Here is a 12,776-nt window from a genome sequence, read left to right as displayed (position 1 = left end):
AAGGAGATTCAGCATAAGTTTAGGCACAGAATGAAAGACCTGATAGGTTAACTTTTAATACAGAAGTACAGATCTAGTGCTAATAAGTAAACATTATAACTTTTGTGAACTTGAACAATTCACTTTATAACTCACACATATACATGTAAATGTGCATGCACACTAGTATTTTTCTCTTACTGCATGTATAATTCTTTTTTCTTCAGGAAATGAACTAGATGGGAGTGTGAACCCTTTCATCTGCCATCCAGACAAGATTTCTCCTATTTCACTGCAAGCTAGAAAATCCAGGTATGTATACAAGAAGTGGATTGGTCTTAACCAGTGTTTGACAATTACTGGCTTTGACCTCTATAGTATGATGTGTGGCATGTTGATCAGGAAATACTTTGTATTTGATCTTTGCTTGTAATCTAGAATTTTTGGTTTGTAGTGATATTTTGTTTCGTGTATTGTATTATCCAATAATGTCTCTGTATTATGTACATTTGTATTGTTAAGAAATTGTTAATGTTGAAGGTAATGATTCCAGTGGCGCATCCAGAAATTTCTATAAGGGGGTCGTAGGAACTAAGGGGGGCATCCAGTCATGCTTTAGTGATTCCCCATATAAGCAACCAAATTTTTCCAACAAAACTGAAAAGGGGGGCCATGCCCCCAGGGCCCCCTGGATCTGCCTATGGATTTAGTAATGTGATGTCCAACAACATCTAGTGCAAATCATGGTGTGATCTAAATATGACATGTGCTACATACAAATAAATTTTAAAAAAAATGTAGCAATTAACAAGTATAGCATATCTCCTAATGCTAGATTTGTTTGATAGAAACCTCTAGTTTATTTAAAAGTTTGGGATTCATTAAAAAATTGATTCATATAAGTTTCTTCTAAAATTTATAAGTTTCCAAAATTGATCTTTTCACCATTTACAAAATTAGGCATTAGACTTAGAATATTCAGAAGTGACAGTTTAAGTTCTCTCTGCCAGATTTTAATTTTTCTAGTAAATGAATTGTATGTTATCATATCCCCTGTATTAAGTGGTCAATACTTTGGTTAGATAAAGAAAGTCTTCAGGTGTATGTTAACCTATAAATCAATATCAATTGATTATTTACTTGTCTTCTGTCTCAAATTTATTGTTTTGTGGAATGTTTTTGAGTTGTTGAATGTACTAGGCCAAACAATGATATATATAGGATAAGTAAAAGCTAGGAAAGTTATGATTACGTTTGAGAAGAAATGTCCTAAGTAATATCAGACCCAAACACAGGGCTAAAATCAGCTGTTTTAATGAAAAATAAATGTTGAATTAAAAAAATCAGATAGCACTTCATAACACTTCGCTATCTATTGCCACAGTTATGCTTCTGTTGTTATACTGATAACTTTCTATAATAGAAGTATGAATGAATGAACAAACACTTGGACCAACAAAGGTCATCAATTTAACCTTTCATTGAACGCTTTAAAAGCTGACAAATTGCAAAATGATACAAAATTTCATATCTAATAACAATTTATTGATAGTTTTATAATATGAATTCTGTAAGTTTTATAATATGAATTTTGATAGTTTTATATGAATTCTATTGAATCGCATGTTGATGACCATTTAACGAATGTCAAGCCCTCTATCTGATTTGGCTACTTACGCTGTGTGATCAGCACTAGGTGTCCAGATTTCCCCTTACTATGGCTGGAATGTGGCCAAATAATAGTTTTATTTAGTAAAATATAAGTATCTTATAATAGATTAGGCTGTTTTGATTTAAAAAGGATCACAGAATCTGTCTGTCATTAAAATTGTTGAAGTTCTGCACATATTTGGTGAATTGTAAAATCCAGGTTAGGGAGGCATATAGTGTATGGATTTTTTATTGTATGGTCAAGTGAGTATAACACTTTGCTTCATTTTTCATTCAAAAACAGTGACATCTTTTATGTCATTGATATTTTTTATGTTCTTATAATTTATAGAAATTAGTTTTAGACAAATGCAATGTAAAATGATATTCTGTGGAAATGGACTAGATTCAATAGAATCACTTTAACCACAAATCTTTCAGGTTTTTGATAGATTGATTATTATCACTTTATTTACATAACCACAAATCTGTCAAAATTTTGAAAAGCTGCAGAAATTTGGTCTTAACTTAAAACGGTTCTTATTGTTGATAGGGTTTGTCATCTTAAAATTCTTGTTTTTGTTTATGTTCACAATCTAATTGGACCAATAGATAATCATTGTCCGTAATTGTTTGTATTTTTAAAATTCCACATGGTCATATCTTTTGTTAATAATATTAAACATTGCCTCGGCTGAACCCTTTAGAAATGGAGTTGATATGAACAATAGACTACTATTTTGTGCTTCACTTATTTGCACGAATGTTTATGAATGATTCTGATTTATTTACAAATTTACACATCTTTGGAACAACATTATTTTATACCCTTTTGTACAGTTTGGTAAATTTTAAAGCTTTCTGTGTTATGTGGGCTGTCCTGGTATTTTGTTAAAGACAAATTGTTTGTATTGCATGATACTTGGATATCTTATGAATTCAAGTACAAAAATGATCTGTCACAATCATGTAAACTTGATCTTATTTTCTTGTCGACCAATTGGCCGTTTCAGAATCTAAAGGACTATGGGTAATTTCATTGTTCGTACCCCAAAATGAAAATAACATCATGTCATTGGTTGAATTTCCATTGTTTAGGACGTTTTTAACCAATCACGACGTTTTGGTGTACACTTTTGAAAATATTACCCAGAATGCATTAGATTCTGAAAAGGCGAATTGGGACAAAAGTCAAAACCATCATTAGCTGATTGTAAATATTTTTTTTTTTAGGGTCAGCCAATATGAACAACACAAGCAGAGGCTTATGTCATTGAAGGTTTGTATTTACTATAGGACATCAAAATAGTGTAAAAATCTTGAAGGTTTTTACTAAAAGTTAAAATTGTTTCACTGAGACGAGCAAAATGTATATGTTTATTAACTTCTATCTGTTAATATTATCTATCTTGCCTAATTTTGTAAATTGATATTATTTGAGTATTATGATGGCATTCGTCTGATTTTTAGCTCACCAAGTTAGCTTTTCACATCATTTGACATTCATTGTTGTCTTCGAAGTTAACTTTTACACTAAAAAAACTATTATAATAATAGATAGAGAGAAACTTAAAATTGCAAAAATGATGAGCAAGATAAGTTCTACAAATAAATATGCATGGTCAACATTGTCAGTTGACTCCTTATTAGAGTTATTGCCCTTTGATGATGATTTTTACCAATTTTTAGCTCACCTGGCCTAAAAGGCCAAGTGAGCTTTTCTCATCACTTGGCGTCCGTCGTCCGTCGTCCGTCGTCATCCGTCGTCATCGTTAACTTTTACAAAAATCTTCTCCTCTGAAACTACTGGGCCAAATTAAACCAAACTTGGCCACAATCATCATTGGGGTATCTAGTTTGAAAAATGTGTCCGGTGACCCGGCCAACCATCCAAGATGGCCGCCATGGCTAAAAATAGAACATAGGGGTAAAATGCAGTTTTTGGCTTATAACTCAAAAACCAAAGCATTTAGAGCAAATCTGACATGTGGTAGAATTGTTAAACAGGTGAAGATCTATCTGCCCTGAAATTTTCAGATGAATCGGATAACCCGTTGTTGGGTTGCTGCCCCTGAATTAGTAATTTTAAGGAAATTTTGCTGTTTTTGGTTATTATCTTGAATATTATTATAGATAGAGATAAACAGTTAACAGCAATAATGTTCAGCAAAGTAAGATTTACAAATAAGTCAACATGACTGAAATGGTCAGTTGACCCCTTTAGGAGTTATTGCTCTTTATAGTCAATTTTTAACCATTTTTCGTAAATCTTAGTAATATTTTACAAAAATCTTCTCCTCTGAAACTACTGGGCCAAATTAATCCAAACTTGGCCACAATCATCTTTTGGGTTAGTAGTTTGAAAAATGTGTCCGGTGACCTGGCCATCAAACCAAGATGGCCACCATGGCTAAAAATAGAACATGGGGTAAAATGCAGTTTTTGGCTTATAACTCAAAACCCAAAGCATTTAGAGCAAATCTGACATGGGTAAAATTGTTTATCAGTTTAAGATCTATCTGCCCTGAAATTTTCAGATGAATCGGACAACCCGTTGTTGGGTTGCTGGCCCTGAATTAGTAATTTTAAGGAAATTTTGCTCTTTTTGGTTATTATCTTGAATATTATTATAGATAGAGATAAACTATAAACAGCAATAATGTTCAGCAAAGTAAGATTACAAATAAGTCAACATGACTGAAATGGTCAGTTGACCCCTTTAGGAGTTATTGCCCTTTATAGTCAATTTTTAACCATTTTTCATAAATCTTAGTAATCTTTTACAAAAATCTTCTCCTCTGAAACTACTTGGCCAAATTAATCAAAACTGGGCCACAATCATCTTTTGGGTTAGTAGTTTGAAAAATGTGTCCGGTGACCCGGCCATCCAACCAAGATAGCCGCCATGGCTAAAAATAGAACATGGGGTAAAATGCAGTTTTTGGCTTATAACTCAAAACCCAAAGCATTTAGAGCAAATCTGACATGGGATAAAATTGTTTATCAGGTCAACATTTATCTGCTCTGAAATTTTTAGATGAATCTGACAACCCGTTGTTGGGTTGCTGACCCTGAATTGTTAGTTTTAAGGAAATTTTGCTGTTTTTGGTCATTATCTTGAATATTATTATTGATAGAGATAAACTGTAAACAACAATAATGTTCAGCAAAGTAAGATTTACAAATAAGTCAACATGACCGAAATGGTCAATTGACCCGCTTAGGAGTTATTGTTCTTTATAGTAAATTTTTAACAATTTTCATAAAATTTGTAAATTTTTACTAACATTTTCCACTGAAACTAATGGGCCAAGTTCATTATAGATAGAGATAATTTTAAGCAGCAAGAATGTTCAGTAAAGTAAGATGTACAAACACATCACCATCACCAAAACACAATTTTGTCATGAATCCATCTGCTTCCTTTAATATTCACATAGACCAAGGTGAGCGACACAGGCTCTTTAGAGCCTCTAGTTTGTGTTTTGCCATATATGATGAAATTATATTAGATATACACTTTAAATCATAAAAAGAAATAGGAAGACAAGATCTACTTACAAGTAATTTTTTCCCCAATATAGTTAGTTGACTGTCACTTGTTATAGGAATGAATGCCCTTAAATGAGGATTTTTATGCCCCATTTATGGGAATTATGTTTTCTGGTCTGTGCATCCTTCCGTCTGTTTGTCCGTTCTTCCGTTCATCCATTCGTCTGTGTGTCCTGTTTCATGTTAAAGTTTTGGTTAAAGTTTTTGGTCAAGGAAGTCTTTGATGAAGTTGAAGTCTGATTGACTTGAAACATAGTTAACATGTTCCCTATGATATGATCTATCTAATGGCAATGCCAAATTAGAGATTTTAACCCATTTTCACGGTCCACTGAACATAGAAAATGATAGTGTGGATGGGGCATCTGGGACACATTCTTGTTTTATTCTCTTTTGTGTTTTGAGCAAAAACTAAGAATTATCAAAACAGATATTTGTCATGAATTCTATTCTCTGAGATATGGGAGGTGAGCCACACTGGCTATTTAGAGCCTCTAGTTTAAATATTGTTCTGAATTAGTTATAGTTATAAAAATTATGAAATTAGTTAAAATACAATCTTTTGACCAATAAGTTTTCTCCATTGTCTATGGTCTTACTTTACTAAATAACTAGACTAGTTATTGTTGACCTTGTGTTTGATGTTAAAACTTTAATGATCTTTGCACAGCTCTCAAAAACTGAATATCTGTTATTTCACCCTGGCTAACATTATGACATGAAATTTTAATATTTCAGTCATAAATAAGATCTTATCGAAAATTTGAAATATGTCCACTTGTAAACATGAATAGTATCCAAGTCTTGTTATTAGTACCTGACATATTAGTGAATTGTAAAGAGAAACATAAAAAGCCATTCATAACCAGTTGTAATTACTAATTTGCATGACTGTAAAATGATAAACACTCGACACCCGCAAACTTGAAACAATTTTAAATTATTTGTTTTTGGTTATTTAATCCCTATAACATGTAAATAAACCGAAATATATGGAGATAGAATCCAGTTTGATTTAGATGTTTACAATAGGAATTCTAATAGGTAATTTTAATTACTATTGAATATGCTGAATGTTTTTGTGGTGCAATTTTACTTTTCTTTTTTGTAAGTATTGATTTAACATATAAAAAAAAACAAATAGATATAAAATTAACACTTCAAACATTAAAACTATTGATTATAGTAGTAGAAACTGTCCATGCATCAGAATTTTATGCAGACTGTTGGTATTTTATGCCATTACTAAGGTTTTCTACTGAAGGATGGAACTATAAACTTATACTTAATTATTTTTTTATAGGAAAAGAGGAAAAATCAGAACTTACAAGAAAAAAAGAGACTTGATTTATTGAAAGAAAAAGTGAATATAGAAAAAGAATTGGTAAGTTTCTGTAGAATTTAAATGTAAAACTTATAATGGAAGTTCAAATTGCTGTCCTGGTTGCATGATGAGGAAATCAGTCAATTTGGAAAGTGGGCTGGTGGAGGTAGCATGCGAGTGTGGATAAAATGTAACTCCTTCCATAGTTTCAACAGTGTATTTTAAAAACTTTCCAGAATATGTGTACATACAGTGATCATTTACATGTCACTTTTAGTAAATATTTAGATAATTTAGATTTAGCATATTTGTCAGATGGTGAAACTGAGTCGGTTTCACCATCTTTTACAATAGATGGTTACCATTTTGTGATATCAATTCCTACAGTTTTCAACTCAAACCATTCAATCTTTCTAGGATGTTTATTTTGTGATGTGCTTTTATTAAAACATAGCCTAATATTGTGTACCTTTTTAACTTGCATGTTCATGTATTTACAGTGTGGCTTACTACAGAACTCAGGGAATTGTCCTCTCACGGCAGATGAAATATTGAATTTGAACTCGAGGAACACTGAAGATATTGACAAACTTGAGGAAATTGTCTCCAGGTAAACTATGCTGCTGTAGAACATGTCCCATTCTTAAGGCTGTATTTTGTTATATTTTTGGTTTGTTTGATTGTCTAGAGAAGTAAGAAATTCATTGTTAAGGATGTACATGAACTAAGGTGAGGTTTTCTAATTTGTGTCAGATTTTTGTACTCCTTGGATTTTTTTCTATGATACAGGGTAAAATATTTTACCCCATAGCACCAAGTTTTATTTTCATGTTTGACTTCAATAGTTCATAAAAGGTTATTTACAAAAATTTAAGCAGATTCTAGATTTTTCTTCTTTCGAATTGAGACCCAAATTATACCTATACGAATATAAGGTAAAAGCCTGAACAGCTTTTTCCAGCAATCTTTAAAGACCTTAATATCTTGAAAAGGAGCCCCATTACCTATCAATATTTCTAGCTAATTTTGTTCCTTAACTAATTCTCTTTCGACTTAAAGTATCAATTTTAAATTCTTGATTTTTAAAATTTCACCTAGTAAGTACACCCTTAATATGAAAAGAGATAGATATATAAAGAGATTCTCCAACATTTACCTCAATAATCACCTTTTAGAGGCATGAACTTACAGTAGTTTCTAATGAGTTATGAATGACTTTTAATTGAGTTAAAATTTATTTATACCATTAAAAGGCTCATCATCATTATATACAAATTGCATGCAAGTTTTGAATTTCAAACAACATTGAAAAATCTAAATATGTAATAATTTGAAAACAAGGTGTTTAAAGTTGACTGAAGAAAATATCAAATTCTTGCATTCGTAGAAAAAAAAAAGCATTTGTCATGCAACATTTGTAAATAAAAGTATTGAATGATATTTTAGATTGAAAAAAGAACATGAAAAAGTAAGACAAGAAACGGTGAAAGTTATATTAGGAGAACAAAAACTACAGGATGAGATTCGACGGATCAAAAATGATACAGATGAACTAAATAAGGTACGTAAATTGGAAACTTGTTGACAATTTTTCCTTGGATTGAATAAAAGTATGTTGCAGCGCCAATCCACATTTTTGTCTCTCCTATATAATTAGTGATCATCATCAGAAGTTACAGATTAGTTTCAAATTTTATTCAGGCTGAGCAAATTTTGTTGAAGTTGTAGGCTTACGATATAGAAAACTGCTGTAAAATCACGTTTATTTTCTGAAATGCCTGAATCATTTGATTAGATATTTGGTGAAAGTGACATCATATGAAGCCACAGATCAAGGTCAACTGTTGATTTATTTCAGATATTTCTGTGGAATTTGAGGCCCTAAGATATAGAAAAGTACTTGAGAGTATCATACTCCTCAGTTTTTTTATATAATTCTTGAATAAAATTAATACAAATTTAGTCATATCTTGAAATAAAGATAAATTTTAAACTATTCCAATATTGAACAACTCCTTATGATAAGATAATGCATGGGTATCAACAATAGACAATTTGCCTCTCATTATTTTACATTCTTTTAATAGTTATCTTTTTCTTCAGAGATTAGGAACAAAACATAAAAAGGCAACAAAAGATCCTGACCCTTTCCATCAGCTGTATGAACAGAGAAAAGGTAAACTTTTATGGCTTACATGTGTTGTTTGGTTGCTGTCTCATTAACATTTATTCCTTATCTCTCGTAACACTTAAAATCTCATTGTGAATATTCATTCAGTCAAATATGTTTACTGGGGGGACTTTGCTTATTTTGGGAGTAGAACAAAATTTTAATTTATGAACTTTAATTTATTTTTTTGATACTATGAAGGTAAATGTTAAATGCAACCCTAATTAGATAAAAAAATTACTACAGATTTAACTAAAAGAGTAGACTGCATTGAAATAAATAAGACATAGTCTCTCCTATTATGATGAGAGCTTATAGGAAATCATTTTTTTGGTTCCCGTAATTGCTTGGTTGGATAAACAATACTATTAAACGAGTAATTGACATACCACTGAAAAAAACCAGTGAACAATAGCCTTCATTGAGTTACTGACATACCACTGACAGAACCAGTGATTGACAAGTTCATTGAATTACTGACATACCACTGACAAAACCAGTGATTAACAGGTTCATTGAGTTACTGACATACCACAGACAAAACCAGTGATTGACATGTTCATTGAGTTACTGACATACCACTGACAAAACCAGTCATTGACAGGTTCATTTAGTTACTGACATACAGCCGACATAACCAGTGATTGACAGGTTCTCTCGTTTGAATTGTTTTACATTGTCTTATCGGGGCCTTTTATATCTGACTATGCAGTATGGGCTTTGCTCATTGTTGAAGGCCGTACTGTGACCTATAGTTGTTAATGTCTGTTTCATTTTGGTCTTTTGTGGATAGTTGTCTCATTAGCAATCATACCACATCTTCTTTTTTATATTGACAGGTTCATTGAGTTACTGACATACAGCTGTCAAAACCAGTGATTGAAAAGTTTATTAAGTTATTGACATACATCTGACATAACCAGTGATTGTCAGGTTCATTGAGTTACTGACATACCACTGACAAAACCAGTGATTGAAAGGTTCATTGAGTTACTGACATACCACTGACAAAACCAGTGATTGACAGGTTCATTGAGTTACTGACATACCACAGACAAAACCAGTGATTGACAGGTTCATTGAGTTATTGACAAACCACTGACATAACCAGTGATTGAAAGGTGCATTTAGTTACTGACATACCACTGACATAACCAGTGATTGACAGGTTCATTAAGTTAACTGACATACCACTGACAAAACCAGTGATTGAAAGGTTCATTGAGTTACTGACATACAGCTGACATAACCAGTGATTGACAGGTTCATTGAGTTACTGACATACCACTGACATAACCAGTGATTGAAAGGTTCATTGAGTTACTGACATACAGCTGACATAACCAGTGATTGACAGGTTCATGGAGTTACTGACATACTACTGACAAAACGACTATCACTTAGAATTAACAAAGGAAGAGTGATTCCCTGTCAGCATTGGCTAAAACTGAATGTCAAACCTGACTTGTAGAGAAAGACTTTAACTACTTTCTACAGCACTTGGCTGGTAAAGCTTACAGAAATAAAAAGGGCTCTTAGGAACATTTCCACAACACCACATAATTTAAATGACTTGTTTTACATTATACAATCAGGTGATTTTGACTGTGAAATTAAGAGATCTGTACCATAACTAATCACATCACATTACTGTTTTTACTTCCAATCTTGTTGTATGAGTATAATAAGAATACACAATGTTTACATTTTTCTTGAGGTGAATTATGATTTGTGAAACAACTTTCCAGCTACTATAGAATAACCTTAAGTTTAAATAAATCAGATTATTGGATAACAGTATTTATAACAATTGACTTTTTGGTAGAGTTATCCTTCTTACCTTTGTTAAAGTCACTGACCAGAAGATTAAAAACAATAGATGGAATAAAAAGATTACTGTCAAAGTCATATTTGAAAATTTACTTTGTGGAAGGGCACTTCTATTTTTGTGGTCAGAAAGGACTCTTTGATTCTCTTATTTGGATAACGAAAAATTGTGAGGTCACAAACACAATTATTGTTATTTTTTATATTGTACAATAAGTGTGATATTGTCTGCAATGAACTGTAGGTTCCAGAACAAACATCAAAAGAAGAAAAATGTTTTCCACTTTTGTATAGATAAGTTAAAGTTGTTCAAGGGTTTAGTGCTGTGGTTATTGTTAAGATCACTCTGTCAAATAGGATTATAGGATGCAATACTAATTCAAAACAATGAACCAATATGCTATGATCATGGGTAAATTCAAGTTGAAACAATAGATTTTCTGTGTTTGAGAGTTTTAAAACAAACAATATTTTCTACAAAGAAAATTTCAGTGACAACTCTTTAAAAAATATATTGATTTTAAAATTATTTCAAATAATTAGGTATAAAGAATTTGATAATATTTTGTATTTTTCAGAGGAGAGAAAGAAAAGTAATTTATCAGAAGGAGAAGAGCCAGAAGTCCACTATCCATTTAAGATTAGTCCCTTTGACAAAGAAGCATTAAGTTGGAAGTCCATAAAGGGTTCTGACGTGTTCCTTAGTAACCATTTAGTAGACAACAATAACAGTAAACAGTCAATAGAAAATGAAGTAGTTATAGAAAGTTTACATGAATTTAGTGATAAGTTTATAGAAAGTTGGAGCAGTAGAAAACCTTCACTAGAGATGGACAAATCTGAGGAGGAGGATCCAGTATTTATGAATGTAGATGGTAAGAGTTATCTCCCATTTTATAAGTATATAAATATATGACAGTAATTATTAACATTCAAATATCCTAAAATACATGAACTTCATATTTGTAAGTTATAGAAAGTACATTACCAAAATTGCTCTTTAGTAGTGCATTGTAACATTGGATTGTCATTCAAAACACAAAACACAATTTATTACTAAAATTTTTAGTAATAAATTGTGTTAGTCTAAAATAGTGTAAGCAATATTTTCCATAATATCATGACCTGGTTCCAGAGAGAACGTGTAATGCTATCGAGTAGACAGATCTGTGGTCTGACCTCAATGTTCAGTGACCTGTGGTCTGACATCAATGTTGAGTGACCTGTGGCCTATTTTAGATTTGATTTTCTTGAGAAAAAATAACGACCTTGTGTTTTCATTTGATTTGATAATTGAACATACTGTAAATTCAGAAATTATTGTGTGCATTTATTATTGCGATTTTGTCATTTTAGACTAAAATGCAATTTGAATTTTTGCAATTTTGAGAAAAATCTTGTTTAATTCATACAAATCATTTCAAAATGAAAGTTTAAATTATTACCATGATTATAACCCTGTCACATTTTACGCAATAATTTCTGAATTTACAGTTATTACAATTCAGTTTGCAATTTGTTGATATTCATCTTTGAAATCTTCAAAGACATCAAGATTTGTTTCGTTTATTAAGCAAGCATACATCATTTAATCAATCAATCATTTCTAAAATACAAACCTGTAATTTAAACCCTAACCTGTCTTAATTTAATTATTTAGAACAGTGAATTTGTTTGAGTTTCACCTATTCAATCACCCTGTTTGTCTAATTTAAATACAGTTTAAGTTGTTTAAATTTAGTTTGGATTACTGCATCTGAATTTCACTAATCTTTCTGTTGATTTCTTTAAGAATACAAGAATTATCTCCCATTGTTCAAGTAAGAAAAAGAAATTGAAAAAAGATGCAGTTATCTCCCCTCTTTGAACCATTTTTTAATTTTACTGTTTCTTTGTTTAATTTACAGTGAAACCTGAGGAGTACAACCAGTGGCTGGGTGCTGGTTGGAAAGATGAACAAGTTTTATCTAGTGACAATCCACAATTTTTAAGACTTCATAAAAAACTTGTTGACCTTAAAAAAGAAATGCAGAAATTAAATGGAGAAGTTGGTGGCAGATTAATGTTTGTAAGCATTTGTTCTTTTTATCATTCTATATACAACCCCCTATGTATCAGTAGAACAGTCAATCTGTGGCTTTACTTGAATAACAGCTGATTTTTTAAAGATATTTCTGTAAAGAACATAAACGTTTTCTGATTGTAACAGGTTATTACAATTCAGCCAAATTTTATAACAGTTTGAAAATAACAATTATTTCTATATTTTATACT

General features: G+C 31.3%; 1 protein-coding gene across 3 annotated transcripts in view; it reads left to right on the top strand.

Moving 5' to 3' along the window:
- LOC143056851 (uncharacterized) overlaps nt 1-12,776 on the top strand; it is a 92,990-nt gene that overhangs the window by 36,876 nt on the left and 43,338 nt on the right. For all 3 annotated transcript variants that reach the window (XM_076230033.1, XM_076230027.1, XM_076230019.1), the window contains exons 6-13: nt 207-291; nt 2,863-2,908; nt 6,485-6,565; nt 7,006-7,115; nt 7,952-8,066; nt 8,609-8,681; nt 11,081-11,377; nt 12,410-12,570. In XM_076230033.1, coding sequence (XP_076086148.1) covers nt 207-291; nt 2,863-2,908; nt 6,485-6,565; nt 7,006-7,115; nt 7,952-8,066; nt 8,609-8,681; nt 11,081-11,377; nt 12,410-12,570 — 968 coding nt within the window. The remainder of the gene's footprint in view (nt 1-206; nt 292-2,862; nt 2,909-6,484; nt 6,566-7,005; nt 7,116-7,951; nt 8,067-8,608; nt 8,682-11,080; nt 11,378-12,409; nt 12,571-12,776) is intronic.

This window comes from Mytilus galloprovincialis, chromosome 1 (assembly GCF_965363235.1).
Source record: "Mytilus galloprovincialis chromosome 1, xbMytGall1.hap1.1, whole genome shotgun sequence".
NCBI lineage: Eukaryota > Metazoa > Mollusca > Bivalvia > Mytilida > Mytilidae > Mytilus > Mytilus galloprovincialis.
Note: the sequence above shows the minus strand (reverse complement) of the source record. Positions and strands in the feature narration are given on the sequence as shown.